The sequence below is a fragment of the Vulpes lagopus genome, chromosome 2 (genome assembly GCF_018345385.1).
Source record: "Vulpes lagopus strain Blue_001 chromosome 2, ASM1834538v1, whole genome shotgun sequence".
Lineage (NCBI taxonomy): Eukaryota > Metazoa > Chordata > Mammalia > Carnivora > Canidae > Vulpes > Vulpes lagopus.
The window spans coordinates 99949957-99975671 of NC_054825.1; the positions used below are offsets into that span (position 1 = coordinate 99949957).

Sequence of the window (25715 nt, forward strand, 5' to 3'; positions counted from 1 at the left end):
ACTTGATCACTCTCTCCTTGAATTCTTTCTTCTCTTCTAGATCTTCCTTCTCTCCTCCTTTTCTTACCACAAAGGCTGCAGCTTCTCAGTCTCCTTTGTGGGACCCCCTCCTCATTCCCTCACCACCAGTGGCTGATGCTCTATGTTTCAAGGCTTTTTTTTCCTATCTGTCCTTGTTCTCTGGGTGGTGTCAATCAACTGCATAACTTTAAATTCTGTGTGCTTAAGATCTCCAAATGTTTTCTCCAGCTGTGTCCTCTCCCTTGATCTCTACAGTTCTATATACCCAGTTACTTTCTGGGCTATCCACCAGCCTTCTAAAATGTAACATATCCCAAAAGAGCTCTTGGTTTTCCTCAACCCTGTTCCCAACAGTGTTTTGTCTTACCTCATTTCAAAATGAAAAATGAGAGGGTCAACTTTCATTCCTCTCTCTCATACACCACATCCAATCCTTGAGCACATTATTTCAGCTTTACTTTAAAAATACATCTAGATTTTTACCACTTCTCTCTCCATCTACTGTTTAACATCTAGTCCAAGCCACTCTAATCTTTCTTGTGACTTATCCAAATTACTCCCTTCCTGGTCACCCTGTTTCCATCACTGAAAATCAATATATTACATATTTATATTGCATTCACTCAACAAATATTTATGAAGTATCCACCTTATGAAATGCACTGCCTAGTCAATGTGTAGGGAGCACTGATGTGTATATGACCCAATTTTTGCCTTCAAGGTGTTTATATTCTGAGTGCACAGATTAGCCACAAACATAACATAATGCATACCAATTGTAGACAATTTCAGGAATAGTGCTACAAAGTGCTAAAGGCATTTAGACAGAATTTCTGATTATATCAGCAATAGAGCTCTCTCGGAGGATGCTGAATTTAAGTTGAGCCTTGATGATAAGATGAATTTTAGGAGTAGTCAACAAAGCTCATTTATGAAAGTGTCACAGAAGGACACAGAAGGGTCAGGGCATCTTGAGAGCATTGCAAGTAGTGGCATTTGGCAAGTATCTAGGGATAGGTAGGGGAGTGAGAGGAGACAAATGTTGGGCAGTTAAGATGAAGTTTGAATAAGGAAGCCAAGTCAAGAAGTTGGGACATAAATAGGGAGGTCAAGAAGTGAAGGAAGAATTATCATCATGAAAGTAACAAAATTAAGTGGTATATTAAGAGGAATTAATTTGAAAGCAATGTGTAGGAATGCTTTATGTTCTGTTTGTAAGCCTCAGATGCTCTTATATTTAGAGGCCTGCCACATACTATACAAGAGCAATAATGTATACTCACACTGCATATTTAAATATATTTACATATATAATATAAAATTTTTGAATTAACCTGATTTACATTTGACTAGTTGACATAATTTTAGTATTTGGAAACCTCTATTGATTTTGATTTAGCAGTTTTCTTTTTCTATCTGAAAACCAATATTTTTGCAGACCTTAGAAAATCCCAGAAGGCCTCTGGTACTTTCTCCATGATGTGTGATAGATAAAAAGGCTCTGCAAACAGATAAGTTTGGAGGACAGGGCATTATTCAAATTTAAATACTTTAATGCATTTAAAAGTAATATGAACATGTAATATACCGTTAGGAAGGAAAAATATCTTTAAAGCATTCAAGTTAAAAAAACAACACAAAATAAGCACTGGTTGTTTTGTTTTTAATTAATTTATTTATTAGAGAGAGAGAGAACGTGTAAATGGGGGAGTTGCAGGGGGAGAGCAAGAGAGAGAATCCTCAACAGACTCTCCACTTGGCATAGAGCCCCAGGCTCGATCCCAGAACCCTGAGATCATGATCTAAGCCTAAATCAAGAGTCAGGTGCTTAACCATCTGAACAATCCAGGAACTCTGTAAACACTGGTTGTCATATGTAAGTAATGAATCACTAAATTCTACACCTGAAACCAATATTACCACATATGTTAACTAAGTAGAATTTAACAAAAACTCAGGATAAAAGGCAATACAATAGGTAAATGAGTAGACAGTATGAGAACCTAGAACTGATATAAAATAAAAATCAAAGTAGTAAGGTAAAATGCATTTTGTTTTTTTAAGAGTTACTTTATTTGGTTTTAGAGACACTGTGTGTGAGCAAGGAAAAGGATAGAGAGAGAAATAGAGAATCTCCAGATTTCCCACTGAGCATGGAGCATGACACAAGGCTCAATCTCATGACTTTGAACTCATGACCTGAGCTGAAATCAAAAGTTGGGCACTTAACTAACTGAGCCACCCAAGTGCCCCAAAGGTAAAAATGTTGTTAAACGTTAAAAAAAAATTTTTTTTAATTAGAAAAAAGCAAACAAACAAAACAAACCCAACAAACATCTGAGAAGTCAACATGGATGCTTGTTCAGGTCAGATATTTGTCCTTAAAATGATTTTATGGGCAAAAATCAAGTTTAATTAAAAATAAAACTCATGAAAATTTCTTTTAAAGAGGGCAAATAAAGTAGGACTCAATTTAACTGATTTTTTTTCCTTTGCTTTTATATGCATCTTGAGTAATTTCATTTTCAACTCATTAATTTAGGGATTGTGATTTATCTATTTACTCATTAAATGTTTATTTAACTATGATGTTCCAAAATATAAATAAGTGATCATTGTTTTGTGCTGAGTTTTGCTTAGTATTTAAATCTGAGGGACTAGCACACAACATTCATTATAGGAAAAAGATTAAAGCAAAAAGAGAATTTCAGCCTAAATACAATAAATGGATTTTTGATAACATTTTGAGGTTTAATAAGAAGAGTCATTAAGTCAGAGTAATAAAATTTAGAACTGAATCTCTCAAGGCACTCTAAAACAAACAAACAAACAGACAAACAAAAATCCAGAATCATCATGACTGGCAAACCTTTCCTTCCCTGATACTTATTTCATGTTAAACTAAAAGGGAGGGGTTAAGATGACTTAGTAGCAGGGGGATCCTCGTCCCTCAAACAGAACTAGGTCAACATCAAATAACTTTGAACAATGAAGAAATCAAATTGAGGATTAAGAAATTATCTGCACAATTGGAGGGAAGGAACATGGCAGATATGAGGTTCAGAAATGTGAAATGGGGGAGAGAAAAGCCACAATGCCACAGTGGGGAGGGAGCCTTTCTTGTGGAGAAAGTTGGTGGGGGGGTAGAGAAGAGGAAGCAGTGTGTAGGGTTCAAGTAAGTTACCAGAGTGTGGGGATACCCTGAGTTGCACTGGGAAAGAATGCATCCCTTCCTGGAGTACATTTGGAAGAGGGTATATTGCCTCTCTAAGGACAAAAGGCTCACCTGGTGCCATTGAGTAGCCATTCAACAGAAGGGGAAAGAGGGCAGATAACTTGGTCGAAGCTTTTCACTGTTTCATCATAGACTCCAGGCACCTGCCTAGCCATGCAACTGCTTTTCTGGGGCAGAAAGGTGCCAGGCACAGTGCATTGAGGCTGTCCAATGGGGGAGGGAAGCAGGTCTGTGCCTTGCTGAGTTCTTTAAGATTTGGAGTTTTGAATCCCAGCTGATGGCCAGAGATAAAACATAGGTAGAATTATGGTATCAGGTGTGCCAATGGCTTGAGTACAGACAAGTTGAAGGCAGGGATCTAATGAAAGCCAGGGCAGGAGGGGAGATTGTTCGCTTTTCTGTGATAGCTTTCTGAACAGCAGTAGCCTTGAGTTTCCCTCCCCTGGGATGAAAGTCCAGGGTGACACATCCTCCCCCACTCCCCGCCAGACAGCCAGCACAGTTGAACATCAGAGAGAAGCACAGAACCTCCAGTGGAGGCTGGAGTTGCTTACACCAGACCCCACTACCCTGCACCCTACAGGGGCATCTTTACTAAGGGAGGTCTGACTGTGAGACAGTGTAGTGGGCCTCCCCCTCAGAAGACCAACACCAGGCTCCTATGTGTAACAAGTACACTGATCATAGAGTGTTACAAACCATCAGCTTCAGTTCTGGGGGAAATAGGAAAAGGCCTTTTTTATTTTTAATTTAATTTTATTTCTTTTTTTCTTTGGAATTAGGCTTACAGTTTTTGGCTCACTTGTTTGTTTCCTTTTTTGTTTTTTGGATTGCACATTTTCTTTTCTTTTTTCCTTTTTCCTTCTTTCTTTTTCTTTGGAATCAAGCTTCTAGTTTTTCATTTGTCTGTTTATTTGCTTTTTTGTTTCTTTTCCTTTTCTCTTTTTTTGATCAGGCCTTTTTTGGTTTTCAGGCTTACTTTAACAAACAAATCAAAGAACACTAGTTAAAGGTCCAAACACTCCCCACGGCAATTAAGGAGGAACTATGCAAAGGATGGACCTCTGGGAAAGAACAGCCAAAACACCACAGCAGAGTGCATACAGCACACACCAGAAACACTTCCTGAAGTGCCTGAAGTGCCCTGGACAGTGTATGATCCCTTCTTAATATAGTATTACTCTCAGGAGCAGGAAACATAACAAGCTTTCATAACATACAAAAGACAGAAACCTAGACATAAATGACATGATGGAATTCTCCCCAAAAGAAAGATCAAGAAGAAATCATAGCCTGGCATTTGCTCAAAACAGATATAAGCAATATACTTGAACAAGAATTTAAATTTTTTTTTTAATTTTTAAAATGTATTTATGATAGTCACACAGAGAGAGAGAGAGAGAGAGGGAGAGAGAGAGAAGCAGAGACACAGGCAGAGGGAGAAGCAGGCTCCATGCACCCGGAGCCCGAGGTGGGACTCGATCCCGAGTCTCCAGGATCGCGCTCCGGGCCAAAGGTAGGCGCTAAACCACTGCGCCACCCAGGGATCACAAGAATTTAGAATAACAGTTATAAAAATACTAGCTGGGCTTGAAGAAAGCATAGAAGACACCAGAGAAACCCTGGCTATAGAGATAAAGGACCTAAAAACTAGTCAAGCCAAAGTTAAAAAAAAATGTTATAAGTGAGATGTAAAACTGACTGGTTGTAATCACAATAAGGATAGAAGAAGCAGAAGAATGAACAGGTGATATAGAAGATAAAACTATGGAAAATAATGGAGCTTGAAAGAAGAGGGGAAGAAAATTACTAGATCAAAGATATCGACTTAGGGAACTCAGTGATTCCACAAAGTGCAATAATATTTCTATTATAGGAGTCCCAGAAAAAGGAGAGTGGGAGAAGGGGACAGAAAGTTTATTTGAACAAATTATAGCTGAGAACTTCCCTAATCTGGGGAAGGAAACAGGCATTCAAGTCCCAGAGGCACAGAGAACTCCCCTCAAAATCAACAAAAACAGGTCAACGCCATGACATATCATAGTGGAGTCTGAAAAATACAAAGATAAATAAAGAATTCTAAAAGCAGCTGGTGACAAAAGGCCCTTAAAGTACAAGCCTGATACATCAGGTTGACAGCAGATCGATCCACAGAAACTTGGCAGACCAGAAGAGAGTGGTATGATATATTCAACCCGATGAAATGGAAAAATATGCAGTCAAGAATACTATATCCAGCAAGGCTGTCATTCAGAATAGAAGGAGAGAGAAAGAGTTTTCAAGACAAGCAAAAACTAAAGTTCATGAACTCTCAACCAGCTAGGCGAGAAATATTAAAGAGGACCCTTTGAGCAGGACAGAGAGACCAAAAGCAACAAAGACTAGAAAGGAACAGAGACAATCTACAGGAACAGCAACTTTATAGGTAATATAATGGCCCTAAATTCATATCTATCAATGATTACTCTGAATGTAAATGGATTAAATACTCTAATTAAAAGGCCTAGGTTTATTAGAATGGATTAAAACAAAATGAAACAAAACAAGACCCATCAATATGTTGCTTACAAGAACCTCATTTTAGACTCAAAGACAATTCTCGATTGAAAGTGACAAGGGTGGAGATCTATCATGCTAATGGACATCAAAAGAAAGCTGGAGTAGCCATACTTAGGTCAGATGAACTAGATTTTAAATCAAAGACTGTAATAAAAGATGAAGATGGATATTATAATAAAGAGGTCTAACCAACAGAAGGTCTAATAATTGTAAATTGTTATGCACCAAGCTTGGGAGCAGCCAAATATTTAAATCAATTAATAACAAAGAAACTCATTGATAATAATACAATAATAGAAGGGAACTTTAACAACCCCATTCACAGCAATGGACAGATCATACAAGCAGAGGATCACAAGGAAACAGTGGCTTTGAATGACTCCCTGGACCAGATAAACATAGTAAAGCACATACACATTCTTTTCAAGTGCACATGGAGCATTCCATGTATACTTCACATACTGGGTCACAAATCAGGACTCAACAAATACAACAAGATTGAGACCATACCATGCATGTTTTCAGACCACAGTGCAATGAAACTTGAAGTCAATCACAAGAAAAAAATTGGAAAGACCACAAATACATGGAGGTTAAAGAATATCCTACTAAAGGGGCACCTGGGTGGCTCAGTCAATTAAGAGTCTGCCTTCGGCACAGGTCATGATCCTAGGGTCCTTGAATCGAGCCCCATATTGGGCTCCCTGCTTGGCGAGGAGCCTGCTTTTCCCTCTCCCTCTCCCCCTCTCCCCACTTGTGCTCTCCTTCTTTCTCTCTGTCAAATAAATAAATAAAATCTTAAAAAAGAGAGAACATTCTACTAAAGAATGAATAGCTTAACCAGGAAATTAAAGATAAAATTTAAAAAAATACATGGAAGCAAATGAAAATGAAAAAACCATAGTCCAAAACCTTTGGGACACAGCAAAAGTGTTCCTAAGGGAAGTATATACCAATACAGGCTGTCCTCAAGAAGAAGAAAAGTCTCAAATACACAATCTAATTTTACATCAAAAGGACCTGGGAAAAGAGCAGTAAATAAAGCCTAAAACCAGCAAAAGAAGGGAAATAATTAAGATTAGAGCAGACATGTTCTAATGGTAGAAATTTAAAAAAAAACAGTAGAACAGATAAACAAAACTAAAAACTGGTTCTTTGTGGTTGTTTTTTTAAAGATTTTATTCTATTTGAGAGAGAAAGAGACAGTGGCAGAAAGCACAGAAGGGAAGAGAAGGAGAAGCAGGTTTTCTGCTGAGCAGGGAGCCCGACGTAGGGCTCCATCCCAGATCTCTGACATCAGGACCTGAGCTGAAGGCAGATGCTTAATTGACTGAGCCACCCAGATGCCCTGAAACTGGTTCTTTGAAAGAATTAACAAAACTGATAAACTCCTAGCCAGACTTATCAAAAAGAAAATAGGACCCCCCCCCAAAAAAATAGGACCCAAATAGATAAAGTCATGAATGAAAGAGAAGAGATCACAATCGACACTACAGAAATACAAATGGTTATAAGAGGATATTATGAGCAATCATATGGCAACGAATTGGACAACCTGGAAGAAATGCATAAATTCCTCAAAATATATAAACTACCAAAACTGAAATAGGAAGATATAGAAAATTTGAGCATTCATAATCAGCAAAGAAATTTAATCAGTAATCAAAAATTTCCCAACTAACAGGAGTCCAGGGCTGGATGGCTTCCCAGGGAAATTTTACCAAACATTTAAAGGAGAATGAATGCCTATTCTTCTGAAGCCCTTCCAAAAAATAAAAATGGAAGGAAAACTTCCAAACTCATTCTATGAGGCCAAATTACTGTGATTCCAAAACCAAAGACACCACTAAAAAGGAGAATTATAGGCTAATATTCTTGATCAACATGGAAGCAAAAATTCTCAACAAGATACCAACTAGCTAATTGAATCCAACAGTACATTAAAAGGATTATTCACCACAATCTAGTGGGATTTCTTTCTGGGCAGCAGGGGTGGTTCAATATCTGAAAATCAATCAACGTGATACACCATAGTAATAAAAGAAAGGATAAAAACCATATGATCCTCTCAATAAATGCAGAAAAAGCATTTGACAAAATACAGGATGCTCTTTGGTAAAACCCCTCAAGAAATCAAAGATAGAGGGAACATACTTCCATATCATAAAAGCCATATATGAAAAGCCGACAGGGAATATCATTCTCAATGGCGAAAAACTGAGAGCTTTTCCTTTAAGGTCAGGACCATGACAGGAATGTCCACTTTCACCACTGTTGTTCAACATAGTACTGGAAGTCCTAACCTCAGCAATCAGACAACAAAAAGAAATAAAAGACATCCAAATTAGCAAGGAAGAAGTCAAATTTTCACTAATCATAGACAGCATGACAGTCTATGTAGAAAACGCAAAAGACTCCACCAAAAAATTGCTAGAATTCATATACGAATTCAGCAAAGTTGCAAGATATACAATCAACATAAGGAAATCTGTTGCTTTTCTATATGCTAAAGATGAAGCAGCAGAAAGACACATCAAGGAATCTATCCCATTTACAATTGCACTAAAAACCATAAGATACTGAGGAATAAACCTAACCAAAGAGGTAAAAGATGTGTACGCTGAATACTATAGAACATTGCTGAAAGAAACTGAAAAAAGACACAAAGAAATGGAAAAATATTCCATGCTCATAGATTGGAAGAACAAATATTATTAAAATGTCTATACTGCCCAAAGCAATCTACACATTCAATGCAATCCCAATCAAAATAACACCAGTATTTTTCACAGAACTAGAACAAACAATCCTAAAATTTGTGTAGAACCAGAAAAGACCCTGAATAGCCAAAGTAGTGCTGAAAAAGAAAAACAAAGCAGGAGGTATTATAATCCCAGACTTCAAGCTCTATTACAAAGCTGTAATCATCAAGACAGTATGGTACTAGCACAAAAACAGACACATAGATCAATGGCAGAATAGAGAACATAGAATGGACCTCTCAACTCTATGGCCAACTAATCTTTGACAAACCAATAAAGAATATCCAACGGAAAAAAGGCAGTCTCTTCAACACATAGTGTTGGGAAAACTGGACAGTGACATGCAGAAGAATGAAACTGGCCCACTGTCTTACACCATAAAAAAAAATGAATTCAAAATGGATGAAAGACCAAAATGTAAGACAGGAAACCTTTAAAATCCTAGAGCAGAACACAGGCAGCAACCTCTATGACCTCAGGATCTCTTGCTAGACATGTCTCCAGAGGCAAGGGAAACAAAGCAAAAATGAACTATTGGGACCTCATCAAGATAAAAAGCTTATGCCAAGTGAAGGAAATAATCAACAAAATTAAAAGGCAATCTATGGAATGGAAGAAGATATTTGCCAATGACATATCAATAAGTGCTAGTATCCAGAATCTATAAGAAACTCATCAAAATCAATACCCAAAAAATAAATAATCCAGTTAAGAAATGGGCAGAAGACATGAATAGATATTTCTCCAAAGAAGACATGACATACAAATGGTCAAGAGACACATGAAAATATGCTCAGCATCACTCATCATTAGGGAAATACAAAATCAAAACCATGAGATACCACCTCACACCAGACAGAATGGCTAATTAACAGCTCAGGAAATAACACATGTTGGCAAGGATGCGGAGAAAGGGGAACCCTCTTACACTGTTGGTGAGAATGCAAACTGATGCAACCGCTCTGGCAAACAGTATAGATTTTCCTCAAACATTAAAAATAGAGCTACTCTACAACCCAGCAATTGCACTACTAGATATTTATCCAAAGGATACAAAAATGCTGATTTGAAGGGACACATGCACCAATGTTTATAGCAGCACTATCAGCTATAGCCAAACTATGGAAAGAGGTCAAATGTCCATCAACTGATGAATGGATAAAGAAGATGTCATACACACACACACACACACACACACACACACACACACAGGAATATTACTCAGTCATCAAAAAGAATGAAATCTTAGCATTTGCAACAATTTGGATGGAACTAGAGGGTATTACACTAAGTGAGATAAGTCAGCCAGAGAAAGACAAGTATCATATGATTTCACTCACATGTGGAATTTAAGGAACAAAACAGATAAACCTATTGGAAGGGAAGGAAAAATAAAATAAGATAAAAAACAGAGAGGGAGACAAACCATAAGAAGCTCTTAACTATAGAGAACAAACTGAGGATTGTTGGAAGAGAAGAGGGTGGGGGGATGATGCAGTATACGGGTGATGGGCTTTAAGGAGGGCACTTGTTGGGATGAGCACTGAGTTTTGTATACAAGTGATGAGTCATTAAACTCCACTCCTGAAATCAATACTACATTATGTGTTAACTAACTTGAATTTAAACTAAAAACAAACAAAAAACAAAAAATTATTTCATTATTTATTATTGTTGATTCTACTTTTCAGTTAACTTTTTTGTTAGCCTAAGGTTTTCTTGTATAGTACAATGGATTTATAGGAAATATTACATTTAACCAAGGGTTTAAATTTGGTCATAGGGCAGCCGGGTGGCTCAGCGGTTTAGCACCACCTTCAGCCCAGGGCGTGATCCTGGAGACCCTGTATGGAGCCTGCTTTCTCCCTCTGCCTGTGTCTGTGCCTTTCTCTCTGTGTCTCTCATGAATAAATAAATAAAACCTTTATTAAAAAAATTGGTCATAAAAGCAATTTTAGAGGGAAACCACAATTATCTTTTACTGAGCAGTTAGCAAACCTTATAGATGTATCTCCAGGAATACATATTTATCCCTTTTCTCATTTCTTTGTCTTTGAATTTATTCACAGGTTTAAAAATAAAAGTTTCACCTTGCAGTCAATAATCCTCCTTTTTTACCAGAGTGATCTCTATAGGACACTTTAGTTTGCACGTTTTGAATCTTCTCTGGCATTTACCACTCACTCTATAAGATTATATGGATGCTTCCCTGTCTTAAAATAACAAATACTGATATGCTAATTAAAAAATCCTTATACTTTGATATATCATCTTCAGATGAAAAAAAAAGTATTCGATAAAAGCCATTCAACAAATCTTTTTTAAGCAGACATTATGCAGAAGCATGATGAAATTGACAAAGATATTGTCAGTATCTTCAAAATTTTATAACATTAAGAGTTCAGACATCTCCTTTTTTTGGATGTGACTAAAAACTAAAGTCACTCCACAAGCCACCCATGGAATGGGTTCCCTTAGCCTTTAAAGAATGGAAAACGTATATACTAATTATGTGAATTTAAAATTTTAATACTCCTGTATTATTCTATTGTCTTATATTTGCTTTTAAGGTCATATTTAACTTGATGAAAGTTACAGAAACATTCATTATTCTTAAGAGCAAATGAAACTCTGCATTGCAGTCTGCTGGCTCATCCATAATTCAGCATCCCAGCCTAAAACATTATGCTCAAACAAGCACAAATATTGGCAAAGGTGAAATATTGAACTGCTACAGTAGCAGCTAAATTACGTAGCAATCTGTGTATGTTTCAATTTCCTAGCACTAGAAATAAAAATTAAAAGCAGAAAAACAGTCAACAATTATGGTTATAAACTAAATAAGCAAAAGAGCAAAGCCAAGTTGCCATTATTCAAAGCTACATGATTTTTATTAGTTATACACAGATCTGATATGACAATAAAATCCAAGAGGGGGGAGAAACATTAGTTGCTTGGCTTATCTATCTAAGCAAAGAAAAGAGGATTCTAGAAGAATGTTCTTATGGATTTGAACTTTGAAAATAGCAGCTGTGGTTCTTTTCTTTTTTTTTTATTAGCAGCTCTGGTTCTATTTAAGTTAACAGATTTATTTTTTCCTCAAATATAATCCCTCATTTGTCATAATTATCTGGGCAATAATGCCAGTCCTCCATTTATTAGCACCATGATTACTGGTTCTTACCATCAGGCAAGAAGAATCACTAAATATCCTCGACAAAAAAACAAGTCTCCTCTGTCCAGGGACTTTGACTCTTGCTTGGTCTCAAAGCATCAGGAGGATGCACAGTGAGCTGTGAGATGCAGGGGAGACACAGACCTAGCCAGCTGAATCAGCACAAGTAACCCTGCAGATCAATATGTTAACAGATATATCCACCAGATCACCTTCCCTTCTGACCCTTTTGTTCTGTTTCCACTGCTGTAGGCTAGATTCATTGCATCTTGTGGCAGTACAGACCTTACATTTGTTGCCATTAATAACACACACACATATATATAGCAGAATTGATGTCAAAACTAATGATAAATATCTAGCGCTTAGAAATTTTGTCTTCTTTTGAATGGTAGGATTTACTGTTCTAAATTTGTCAGATATCCTTATGACATGTTATAATTCTTTCTTTTACTAGAAAGGGGAAAGTAATTAATACAGTGAGTATAGTCACTTTATTATGTAATAAAATTATTAGTTTTAGGTACCACATGATATATAAAACCATCAACACTCCTCCTCAAATTTGCATAACTAGAAAAATTTGCAACAAATTATCAAACCTATGTCTCTTCATCCACTTTTTTTCTGTGACTTTTTGAACATCTCACCAGATGACTGTGTTTATAACTTTTAAAGCACCTTTTGTCATCATCTCACTGAGCTTTGAAATTATCCAGAGTGAGAACAGTCCACATTTTATAAGCCAGGGGTCCGAAAATGCACAGATATTACATAGGACATCCACTGTCATAGGCCACGTGTAGGAGGGGAGTGGGGGCTCCAATGCTTTACCCCACTCCACACACCTCTCTAGAAAAACCACTGATCTATACACTACGGAAAATAATAAAACACTGAGGCATCAGTCCTCTTCCCCTTCCCTCTTACCCCAACTACTATAACGTTGGAAAAGTTTCCTTCAAGCCAAAATAAGAATAAAGAGTAAACTGTTTGTAGGATCATAGTCTGATTCTGAATTTTTTTTCAAATTTACCCTGTATAATTTCACCTTATTTTCAATATGTGTATGTATCTCACCCGAAGAACTTTCACACTTCATAGACTCAAAGGAATATCTGCTTTATAACCTAATTATCTTCCCCTACACTTTTGTAAGGCACCTGCTACTTTCCTTCTCATCACTTCATAAATGAGGTCACCGAGACACAAAATGGCTCAGGAATTTGTGCCCAGAAAACAGCAAAGAAAGACATGGACAGAAAAATGGAACTCCATCTCAGTATTCCATCCACCCTAATAAAGATGCACAACTTAAGTTGGATATCTTTGGCATTGGGTATACTCCCAATCAGAGGGGGTTTTTTGGCCAGGGAGGAGGTCTATGCCCACATAGATCTGTCCTTTTATCAGCAAGGATCTGTCCTTTTATCTAACCAGGCTCTTTCTGGCATGACAGTGAGAATTCAACCAGAAACATTTGCACTGAAGCCTCAAAAATCAGCCCAAGACACTCAGCATGAGAGGGAACCATGTGATTACAGGAGCTTCAGTGAAACTGGTGGTCCCTGGTTAGAGGGAGAAACTCTGCCTTTTTAGAGCTGAGAGCATGCTATAGGCCATGAATATCCATATTCTCATCTGTATTTGTTTTTTTTTTTTTTTTTTTTTTCTCATCTGTATTTGAAAGTCAAGAGTGCTTCACTGGAAATTACTGCTATGCACATCGAATGCATTGTAAGCAAGGAAGGTGGAATTGTGAGAGATTAATAAGATGGCTGTAGTGCCAAACCACAGTGATCACCTGCTGGAGAGAATAGAAAAACAAAAAGCCAAGTATAACATTACTTTTAATCTCTCTTGACAAAGACCAGAGAAAAACCCTATTAAATTTAGAGATTTTTATACCTAAAAGTACACATTTGAAGCTGGAGGATGTGGCATTAGAATAGTGACAAAGAAGTAATATTTTCATATTCTTATAGATGATTATTTTTATGGCTTAAGGAATATACATGTTTAAATGCATGCTTAATTCATAATTACTTTATTAATTGCATAATTCAGTCACTATAAAATTAATTTTTAAGCTGCCATAACAGTTCACTGCTAATTCTCTTCTAAAACACAGTTTATTGTTAGAGAAAGAACAGTGGTGGAGAATGTGGTTCTAGTCCACACGCTGTCACTTACCATTAATCTTATCATGTCAAAAATTCCCTGGTTCTCATTGCCTCATTTTGTTTAAAGACTTTCTAGATATCTAAGGGCTTTCTAGTTGGGATAAGTAAACTCCTGGTTGGTTTATTTGACCATAGCATAGTTCTTTGTTACCATCATCATGATAACCTTGTACACTGTCACTGGGTTGTATTGTCCTTGGTGATTGAAGGACAGCTTGATAACTGGATTCCCAACTGGAAACTGAATGACCATCAAGGTCACATGAATGCAGACACAAACCAAACAGAGATCTTTGTCTTTTTTCTACATGAAAAAGATGGCACCTTAAAATAGCATGGACTCATCTGGGAATGCTAGGAAAAGAGATCACTGTGATTCCTTGCTATAGACTCATAAAACTAAAAGGAAGTGCAAGCATATTGAAAAGACCCTGAGTTAAGCTGGCATTTGAACTTTAAAGTGTAGTTAAAAATAAAGACCAAACCTTTACATTTCTGCCTCTTACCTTGCAGCCTCTGCATCACATTGGCAATGTCCCGAGGAGACCGTGAGGTTGTCCTGGAAGCTGCCATGGTGCTTCCTGTAGCATGAAACCAACACCAGAGACTCTTCACCTAGGGCAGTGTAGCAGTACACCACTCAAGAAAACATCCTGAAGCTTCTCTAGATCTTTTGAGTCATACACGAATCCCAAGGAACTTGGGACAGAGAGCGAGCGAGTGAGCGGCAGTGCTTCCAAAGATTGAAGATTGAATCCCTTTTTCTTTTTCTTCTTTTATTTTAAGACTGTTCTCTTAAATGAACTCAGGAACCTGAAAAACAAATTAAAATATACAGCATTTATATATATATATATATATATATATATATATATATATATATTATATAATATACCCTCATGCTAAAAAGAAAACACTTTTTATTCAGTTCGATAGATGATTCATTACCAAGTGAAACACTTTTAAAGTATTAGGCAAATGTTAAGAATCCTTATATCTGACAAAATAAATGCATACATGAGAGATATATAATAAAGTGGGTTGCTAAAAAAGAAATATTTGCTTATTCTGTGTTTTCTTTTTAAGCTATAATCTCTCTCCATTCATCTATGAAAGTGAATGTACTGTGAAGCCAAAACATTAAGTCCTATTTCTCAATATTCCCAGTTCTCTTATCGATGCTATTTCCGCCTGCTTTGTACATACATTTTGCTGTTTCATCTGTACACTTTCCAGGAGTGATATTGAATCTTAGCTTCTAGATAAGCATTGAGTAATGCATAGAATTGTTGAATCACCAAACTGTATACCTGAAACCAATGTAACACTGTATGTTAACTACCCTGGAATTAAAATTTTAAAAAATAAAAATAACTTAAAAAATCTTAACTCCTAATAACAAGTTGCTGAATTAAAACACTAAAAATATCAAAGTATTTCATTCTAAAAATGTGAGTTTCAAATATTCTGATTTTAGAAGTCAAAATATATATGATATAGCTTCTTTCCTTCCCATAAAGACTCCAAAGTCGGTTGTAAAGCTAGTGTAGGGGTGGCCTGAGCAGAGAGGCCATTTCCCTTCTAACCCCTTCCTGAATTCTCCATTTTGAGCAAGTTCAAGTCATTATTATGGACTGGGCAAGGAGAAAAAGGGATAGAAGAGTAGTTGATGAAAGCTTGATATTGATACATCTACTTTGAACAAGGATTTCCTTACCCTAAGGTTAGTTGAAGAGAAGATTTTGCTATGAGAGGATAAATAATGAAGAAAGGAGAAGAGGGTGAACGTGCACCCAGAAAGAGAAGCTCAACCAAGGGGCCACACTAAAGCACCCCATGCAAGATGACACTTTATACAATTCCCACTTATTAAGATGAAGGTGAAGAAAAAGGATGGGATGGGGGCAGGGGAGGATGGCAAAAGCAAACCTGCAAACCTGTGTAAACACATACATGTGGGATGGTCCATCTGCTGGAAGGAAAAAAAGGAACCAAAAAGAGTCTATGATGTTATCAAAAACTATATCATGACCTGAATGTATGGTCATAGAAGCAGTATTTTTTATGAGACATTGGTTATATAATAAAGTCTAATTACAAATTGCAATTGACTTTAAAAAGGCATTATTAATACTAGTATACATGGTATCTGGTTAGAATGCATGAATGCAAAGCGGTACTACTTATTTTAGAATACTATCTAGATAAAGATGCAAAATATTGCATAGGCTGCTGCCCTGTGTGAAAAGGCATCAGAAAAGTATAATGGAGCAAGAAAGGATGTACTAGTCACTTAACAAGTTAGGATGAAGTAGTGCAGTGAACAGCCTTAATTGGTAAGAAGGCACAAGCGGACTTCTCTCAGCTACTTGAAAAGATATTTAGAAGGATACTTGGCAGTTTCTGGGCTAGAGAGGTACCTCTCAGTGTGTAGGTTTCCAATGGACCTCTGAGGAGAAATAATTACTTATGGCTAGCCTATCATGCATCAAGGCCTTAAGCCCTGCTGGAATTGTGTACCTATTAGCAGCCTTCATCTCTTGAGGGAAAACATTCCACTTGCCTACATCCAAAAGCTACCATAATTTGTAGACTAATAAACAATGGGAAGTGCCTAAAATCTTACAACTGGCTCCTCTAAACTGTTAGAAAGTTAAGTTTTCCAAATGCAAGAATATAACTTTCTGAACTCTAGCTAGCTAGCTAGCTAACTACGTACATAGAGATGAGGGAAGAAATTCATTTTAATTCAGCTATCCCAAGCCAGTCCCTGCCCAGCACTGGCGTTCACAGAAGATATGTCTCCTATCATCAATCAAGAATTATGGAATTAAAAAGGATTTCTCTCAATTACTGCATTACAGATCACCATGTTTCTACCTTCTTCTAGTTCACATTCATGTTACACAATAGAGTAATTTTGAACTCTCTGTCTCTCTCCTTCTCTCTCGTATGTGTGTGTGTGTGTATTTGAGATATATTTGATATATACATAAGAGATATATACATCTTATGATGGCCACGTTACACTCAGAATTTCTCTACTTATGTCCAAAGTCAGGTTATGTATCCAGTCTTACTTCTACAGTATAACAAAAGCATTCTGAATGTCAGAGTTCAATGCTGGGGGTACCAAGATGAATATGACATAGATTCTATTTTTTGAGGAGTTTAGAATATAGTGGGAGATACAACATAGGAAAACAACCAGTATAACAATACCACAGGCAAGTGCAAATATAGAGATGGAAAATGCAAATAAAAAGTTGTTAACCTAATCAGAAAATTCTCAGTGTCCTGGGAGGGAGCCTACGCCTGAACTGAGTCTTGGTAAATGAGTCAGATCTAGTGAGGAGAAAAATATGAAAGACACAGTTCAGACGGAGTGAATAGTTCAAGCAAAGTCATGGACACAAGAAACAACATGACTCTATGTGGGGGTACCAAGAGTTAGATTGTGAAGGACTCTACCAGGTGACACTCTGGAGCTGAGGCTGGAGAAGGAGGTAGCATCAAATGATTGAGGGCCCTGTGTGCTATGCTTATAAGCTTGGTCCTGATTCTCTGGGAGGCAACAGGAAACCTCTGCAGGAATTTAAACTCTAAGTGCCCAAGTATAAGTTAGATTATTCTAAATACAGTTCTTTCTTTTTTTTTAAGATTTTATTTATTTATTTATGAGAGACACACACACACACAGAGGGGGCGGGGCAGAGACACAGAGGGAGAAGCAATCGCCATACATGGAGCCTGACCTGGGACTCAATACTGGGTCTCCAGGACCAGGCCCTAGGCTGAAGGTGGCGCTAAACCGCTGAGCCACCCGGACTGCCCTCTAGATACAGTTTTTAAGGGTGTATTTAAAGGAGACAAGACTGAAAGATCCAGAAAGATCAGTTAGGAAAGTATCTCAGAAGTCAAGACAGGAGATGATAGACTGAAATAGGACAATGAGTACAGGGTAGAAATCTGAAAAATCAGGGAGGGGAGACAGGAAGCAGTTGGTGGTGTTGTCAGAGTCTCTTGGATGACTCTCATGATTCTGACTTGAGATGTTGTGGGCCATGTACCACCAACTGAGCTTAGCAGCCAGAAGAGCTATGCAGGTTTTACTTCTAATACTTTCGCCTCATACACTTATGTCCTTGCTGAACAACTTCACCCCTGTGTGGGGCACGGTCAACTGAGCAGATTCAAAGTGTCCCTAAATACCTGGCCCAGGACTCACACTCTGCTTGAAGCCATCCCTAAACACTCCAGTACAGACTCAGCACTAACAATCCATACTATTATAAATATGATTTTTCTTACATTCATCATCATGGTTAACCTTACACTCTAAGTAGACTGTGAACATTCTGTGGGCATAGTCTGTAACTCATTTTGTTTTGACATCCCACCCATCAATGCCAAGTACATCCCTGAGAACAGCCTAGGCCCTCGATACATATACTTGTTTTAGTGTCAACTTCATAATACTTTCCCTTGATGAGAGAACCCCCAGAAAACCCCTCCCACCTCACTGCAAAAGAAGTTAATGCAATGTCCTTCCTTTTTCAGACATAAGATAAAATATTTTGCTTTCATCATCCATGTATACACACATTTCCTCCTTTGTGAAATTATGACATTCTTGTTTTTTACTGATACTCTCAATTGATGGGACATATGATCTGAAAAATTAATTAAAAAATATAAAAGAAGACTGGGGATTAGAAGGTAGGGGTTCTAGGCTTAGCTTTGTTCCAACTAGCTGGATGAGTTTGAGCTGGTTCTGTGTATGGACCATTCCTCAACAATGGCCAATCACAGGGAATGTGTACCGGGACATGCACACACTATGGACTAAGAAAGATCTAGAGCAGAGTCTTAGTTTTGTCCATATGACCTTAATAAAAGTTAACTTTTCTAAACACTTGTTTCTTAATCTGTAAAGTGAAGATATTTTATGCTAAATTAGGTTTAATTTTATCCTGCATAAGTTAAATTTAAAAAGATCATGATGTAATATGCTTAGCAGATTGTTTGGCATGTAGCAGAGTTCCAGCAAATAACTGGTTTCCACGTCCCTTCCCTCAGCCTCAGTTTCTCCACCTGCAATAGGAGAAATGGACCCAGAATGGAGAGGCGCTCTCCAGCATGCTCATCAGTTCCAAAACCAATGGCAGCATAGGTGACAGGTGAAATAACGACTGGTACAAGGTCACGAGAACTTGAAATTCTTTCCAAGAACTGACGGATTACCTAGCAGTGCTCTTGCTGTGGGCCTGACCTATAAAGCCAGAATGTCAGAGGAAGGCTCAGCACCATCGACGAGCTCACTACTCCCAGGGAAATTGAAAAAGTTTTAATAGGTGCAAGAGATTGTGGGCAGTGGTGGTGGTTGGGAGGGGTCCAGTACTGGGATGGAAAGGGAGAATCAGCTAGACACCGATAGATGTCTACTCTACCAATGAGCAGTTCCAGCACAATCTCCAAATCCTTCCAGGAGAAGGAACGAAGATCGCACTGCAGCTAAGTACATCCACCACGCCTAGCAGAGAATCAAGAGCCCATGCTTACTTCGTACATCAAAAATATATTGAGAAACTATTCGTAAAGGACATTAGTACTGAGTAAATAGCTGTGAACAAGACAGATAAGCCCTTCTTAAAGCTTATGTATCCAGAGAGAGAGAGATGTTATCAATAATACCACAACAAAGTAGGGTGAGTTTTGTCACAGAGGAGTCCAGGGAACTGCGAGAGCAAACTGAATACCCAATCAATAACCATCTGCTGCATTTATTGTGCAGAATGCAGAGGGAATGTATACTGTCAGCTATGCAGCTATGTAGGATTTTCCTATCTGAACAACATACTCTTCTTAGCAGCCCCTGTGAGAAGCACAGGAGTGAATCATCAAAACCCGACTTCTCCGGTCTCTAAGCAGAATGGACAACTGGCTGCTAAAGCAGTTTCTTGTTTGTGGTCCTAAAAAGAAATGCAGAAAACGTTAGGAAGAGCACTGCTGGGCTCTAAGAACACATCATAAACCAACACAACTACAATTGTAGGTATTGGGAAACTACAGCAGAAAATTGCAAACCCTGTGACCACTAGAGATGATGTGGTTCATTTCCAACTGAAAACGATGTACCATAAAACGCAAACAGATACACAGTAGAGTAGGAAGCATAAATGTTACTAAAATAGATGTCTAAATATGTAGAAGAATAGGACCCCTATTAAAATTCACTACTAAACAAAAATACAAAAGCTAATAACCACATCTCCACCCCGTTCTCTCTAAGTCCTTTGCGGGAGTGAGTCACATGAGTGTCTAATTTTAAATTTAATTATTGTTTTTCTGTATTCATCCTTTAGCGATGGTGTTAATTAATAATCATGAAGAAGGCTGAGCAGTAGAGAAGGAGAGGGACATCTGGAGTTAATATAAATACATAACTTATGTATGTATATGGGCTATCGGTGAATAGTACTGTGAATTATTCACAGTTTTGAACAGGGTAACAAATAGGAACCGGTCCTTTTTCTGGAAGAACAAAAAAGTAAACAAATAAGCAAATGACAAAGTACAGAGCTGACCAGCATGACAGATAGGAAGTGACATGATTCAATTTTTTTTTGGTTTAACTTGGAATATAAATCAGGCCCAACGATATCTGTTACCTTCCTCCTCTTTTTGTTAGAGTATGTATCACACCCCTTGCCAAATAACTAGATCTGGCTAGATCGGATCACAAGGAGGGACACATACAACACATATAAGAGGGGGAGAAATGTAGATTCCTTCACAGGGGGATCTTGGGCCTCATTGCCTATCATGGGGTGTGGCTGCAGTGTCTAGAGCTGAGAAAACGCTACCAACCTCGCCCTGCCATGGGCTTCTTACATCCTGTTCAGTAATGCCTCCTTTCATTTCCAAGAAGCTGTGTGTGCAGCATACTTCTCAGAGAGTGGGTCCTAGTGTGGCATCCTGTGCATTTAATGCAAGGCATTCTTGCAAGATTCTGAATGGTAAACTACCTTTTCCCAACCCCTGCTCCCTTGCAGGAAGGAATCAAGTGACAAGAATTTTTGTATGGGGACAATGAGAAGAGAAACAAACCAGCTTGGGAAAAAAATCATTAGTTAAGAGAGATAAAAATGAGTCTATACTGTGATAGCTGAGCAAATAGTTTCAAAGGCCAGCAATATTACTATCTGAGTTTGTCTAAAGATGTGGTTTTATCTTCAGCATGAAACATATTAAGTTAGCATTGATCTGGTACATTTTGTTCTAAATTTGACACAAGTAAGGAACAGACTCAAAAACACAGGAAAAAAATAGCCATGTGTTTTATTACACTGTTCTGGCAATAATAGGTACTTTTTATCCCTATGATTTATCTTTTTCATCATGGGAAACAGCAAGCCTCTGAAAGAACCACCTTCATGACTAATGATTCAATCAGCATTTTATACAGATGTGGGTCATATTAATAACTGTTGTTTAAGTGAAAATTACTACACAGTCTGTATACAAATGTTTCCTCTAGGAAAGGGGCTCTCAGATGAAGACAAAAATACAGACACTGAAGGAGAGAACAATAATTCACTTAGAACTTTCTTAACGTTCACAGAAGGTCAGATACATGCAGGTTCTCCACCTCACACTGAAAAGCTCAGAAATGAACATCCCAGGATGCTAACGCTGGTTTCACAGCTGATGCTTCCCCTTAGGCTGGGCCTGAACTTGCAGCCTCCACGCTCTGTCACTCCCCGCAGCACACCCAACCCCGTTTCCCGGATGGACTTTCTTTGCCTTAGGCTGAGAGCTGCTTTATTTTGCACTATTTTCCTGCCCTGTGCCATGCACCTGCCGCCCTGTGAACCACCATTTCACAGAACTCCTCCAGTAGCAAGGTAATATCTCCGTCTGCAATGTGTCTTTCCAGAGAGGAGATGAAAGTTATCTTGCCCTCTAGCGTAGGCACCGCCTGGAAGCCACTGCACGGTGACAGCTCGAGCAGTCTGAAGCCCTGGCCTCCGCACGGTCTCCAAGCCCTGGGCCGTGCTACTCACTTCCCCTCCCCCGCACCCCCCCCCCCAAGCCCTTCCTAAAATAGTCGAGAGTGGAGGAAGGGAGGCTCCTAGATTCTGTCCAACGCCCCGCATCTCCCATCTGATAGTAGCAACAGTACCGACCATCACAACAAGAGGGTGGCTGCCTTTTGCTTCTGCATCACTGGAGCCCAAGAGAAGTGCCACAAGCGGAAATGACAATCCGAGAGGGGGATATTAATAGGGATATCTACGTACGAGATGTGGGGAGGACGCTCCCCACCTCCTTATCTCCTCATCCCTGAGTATCCTACCCGTACACACGCCACCACCACCACCATCACCGCCCTCTCCCTCCCATTAAGCACGCACAACCCCAGTCTGCAAGTACAAACTTGCTTACAATTTGCTGCAATTTGCTCAGCTTGCACCCACATTCATATTCTCTCTCTTCCCCCTCTCTCACTCCTTCCTTCCATCTCTCTCTCTCTCTCCCTCTCTCTCTCCCTTTTACCTTCACTCTCCCGGGCTCGTCCAGGTTCCCGGCAGCTACGCGAGCTCACGGCCGGCCGCGGGCTCCGGGAGGGAGCGCGGGCGCCGTGCAGGGCTGCGGGGAGCCGGGCCGCCCTGGTGACGGGTGCACCTCGCCGGCCGGCTCCCTGCCCGCGGCAGATCCGCAGCCGCGCTCCCCCGGGGCGGCTCGCGCACCCGCTCTCTCCTGCGCCCAGCCGCTCGGCGACTCTGCCCTCCCTCTGCAATCGGGTCCTCCCCTCCGAGGCACCCTGGGGTTTTAGGCCTCCCCCCCCCCTCCCCCGCCCCCCCCGCACTAAAGCTCCTTTCCGAGGGGAAGGTCGGCCCGCCGGGTTCAGCCCCCGGGCAGGATGCGGGCACTACCCCTGCCGCCACACCCCTCCCCGGCCCGGCGCCCCGCGCCCTGCGTCCGGAGCCCCGCGCCCGGCTCCAGGAGGAGCAGGTCCCTGGAAGAGCTGGGGGCGGGGGCCTGGAGGCTCCCTCGCAGGCTTCCCCTACCTCCTGCAGATGCACGGCCTACGGCTCTCTCCGCGGCTGCAAACCCGAGCCGTGACCCACCCTCTCGGCGAACCTTTCCACCAGGTCCACCTCCGGGGGGAGAGACGAGGAGAAGGAACGGTCGAGAGCCCCGGGAAGGAGATGCGCTGCACTAGCCGCTAACTTTTGCTTGGGGTTCCCGCTGCCCGGTTGACCTTTCTAAGCAGAATGTGTCTAGAAAGGCTGGGGTGGTTCCCTGATGGTCCCAGGAAGGAAGTGATGCAGTTCAGGGAGGACATTTAGCAGACTCCTTTTAAGTCAACTTTCAAAAAGATCCTAACAGCTGACCTTTTGGCTCTCGGATCCGTATTGAACAATTTTAGGGAGATTGGTCAGATTATAGGCTTTTGCTGTTGTTTATAAAGCTTAGATTCTCTGAGAAGGCGCTTGACATCTTAATTCTATTTATTCTTGGTTATTCATTAAAATGATTCAGAAGAACCACCAGTCACTTTCTTCAGACTCCCTATATGCATGCTGCACATTGCAGAGCCATTTGTCATTTATCACGACCATGGTGTTGAGGAGCTCCTGGTGTTGCCTAGTAGCGTTCAGGAGAATCTATTTTGTTGTGGATTTATGGTCTCTAAGCAAAGTCAAACACAGTCTCCCTTCACCAGCAATGAAGCCCAAGTCCAACAGGATTATGGCAACCAAAATAATGGGACTATGTTGCAAGAATCTTAAAAATAATAATTACATCTCATATTTTTAATCTGACAAAAAGAGTTTTCTATTCTCTAGATTTTCTAAATGGAAGGGTGGTCTTATAAAGTTGATGACGTTTCTCTTTGCTTCCTGTCTTTCCCTCACTTGCTGCCAACACTACATGATTAAGCTGTGCATTTTCTTCAAATTCTTTTTTCTTCCAGATCCCCTCAAAACAGCAATATCTGAAAGGAATCTGATGTGCCCTTTTTATTGGGTTTACGTTTTTTAGAGACCAAAGAATGAATCTCTAATGGCAGAATTTGTTACACCAGGAAGTTGGGCCTGGAGAGGGCACAGTTTGGGGGAATTGCTTTCCATGTATACCCTGCTTCTACCTCAGGATGATACCCTTTATGGATCCCCAGAGCTCCCTGTGGAGATAACCTGCAGAGCCCTAGAGTGCAGTCATTTCAGATAGTGCTCTCTTTCTGTGTGGTCATGAGACTGGGTTCCAAGCTTCCAGGCCTGCCGCTCAGGGGAAAAGGATCAGCCTCTGCTCTCCCTCTTGGTTTCCATCTTTATAGAGCCAATTTACACTGAAGGCTTTCCAAGACAGGATAAGAAGGTCTATTTTACAAACTCAAAAGCTCTGTGTGTTACTTGCCTTACTTGTAAATTCTGAGACTGAAGCATTGCTCCCACCAAGTGAAACTCCTTGATGAGACCTAGCCGCTGTCCTCCTAGGCTCAAGACTGGGGCCGTGGCTGGCACTGGTTCCCTGATGAGCTAACTTTCCATTCTCAACTCATCTCCATCCTCTGCACAAGGGCTAAGCACATTATAGACTTCGGGAAAATGCGTGTCTTTTTCGTACACCCTCCTCCAGGGGAGGTTTGTTACAGCCCCAATTATTCAACAACTGATGCTTGAACACTCTATGCCAAATGTTGTCCTAAGTACTGTGGTAATAGGGTAAGCAAAACCTGCCCTAGTTCCTGCCTTCACAGAGCTTACCATATGATTAGGAATAGAGCCATTCATCAGAGAAGCACACAAATAATTATAAAACCCAAACCTCCAAGAAACGGCATGTGTTATGAGAGCCTGTAGTGAATTTATTTAATTAATTAAATTAATTCAGTTTAATGATCAGAAGGACTGCTAGGAAGTGATCTGCAGGAGGACTGGCATTAACTAGGTGAAAGAGGGGTAGAGTGCAGCGTGGAAGAGCACTCCAGTCAGAGGGAAGAGTATGGGCAAAGGACTATGGAAGAAAAGGGCATAGTGCATTGGCGGAAGTGAGGAGGTCCACTGTCACTGTAGAAGAGACAGCAAGGGAAAGGATGGAACTTTGCAAACAATGGGCCCCATGAGGCTCAGAAGGAATAAAGGACAGACTGGGCAGGCCTGGAGGGGAGCCTGAATTGATGAGCCTTCACATGAAGCCATTAAAATGTTTTCACTAGGTGGTACAACATGATCAAACTCATGTTTTGAAATGTTTCGTACAGCTATAAGATGAGAACAGATAAGGCATGGGATGAAAATGGGTACAAGTGGATCATTTAGAAAGCTGCTCCGGTATCCCTTAGGAAGGTCATAGCATTCATAATAGATGGTGGTGGAAACAGTGGATGGATTCGAAGGGAATTTAATGGATGAGATATATGGGACATAAGGCCATGTGTGGCCAAAGAAAGTCAGAATAGTAAAATGATTAAAGACTTGGGTGCAAGAAAGCCCTATGTTTGGATCCTAACTCCATCGTTAGCTATCTGTGTGATTTTTAGCTAGTAATTTAACCACTCACAAATTCAGATTTTACAAACCTATAATTGGAATTATAACAGTATATCTCATTCATAGGGCTATTGTGGGGACTAAATGAGTTGATACCTGGAAAGCACTTTATACTTCAGTGCCTAGCATGTGGCCAGATGCCAGGAAATGCAATATAATTATAATGCATCATGATCATAGTTATAGCTATTACTATTATTCTAGATGCTTCTTAAG

The 25715-nt window shown here is 39.7% G+C and overlaps 1 protein-coding gene across 16 annotated transcripts in view; it reads right to left on the reverse strand.

Annotated features, from left to right (window-relative positions):
- The window catches only part of SYNE1 (spectrin repeat containing nuclear envelope protein 1), a 450580-nt gene extending 427397 nt beyond the window's left edge, over positions 1-23183 (reverse strand). For 15 of the 16 annotated variants that reach the window (XM_041744182.1, XM_041744178.1, XM_041744179.1 and 12 more), the window contains exons 1-2: positions 23010-23183; positions 14442-14748 (exon numbers count right to left, since the gene is read on the reverse strand). In XM_041744182.1, the coding sequence (XP_041600116.1) occupies positions 14442-14508 (67 nt within the window). In that variant the 5' untranslated portion in view covers positions 14509-14748; positions 23010-23183. Of the gene's footprint in view, positions 1-14441; positions 14749-22494; positions 22711-23009 lie in introns of those variants that run through there. The other variant, XM_041744174.1, reaches the window with a different exon arrangement.
- Between the last annotated feature and the right edge of the window lie 2532 nt (positions 23184-25715).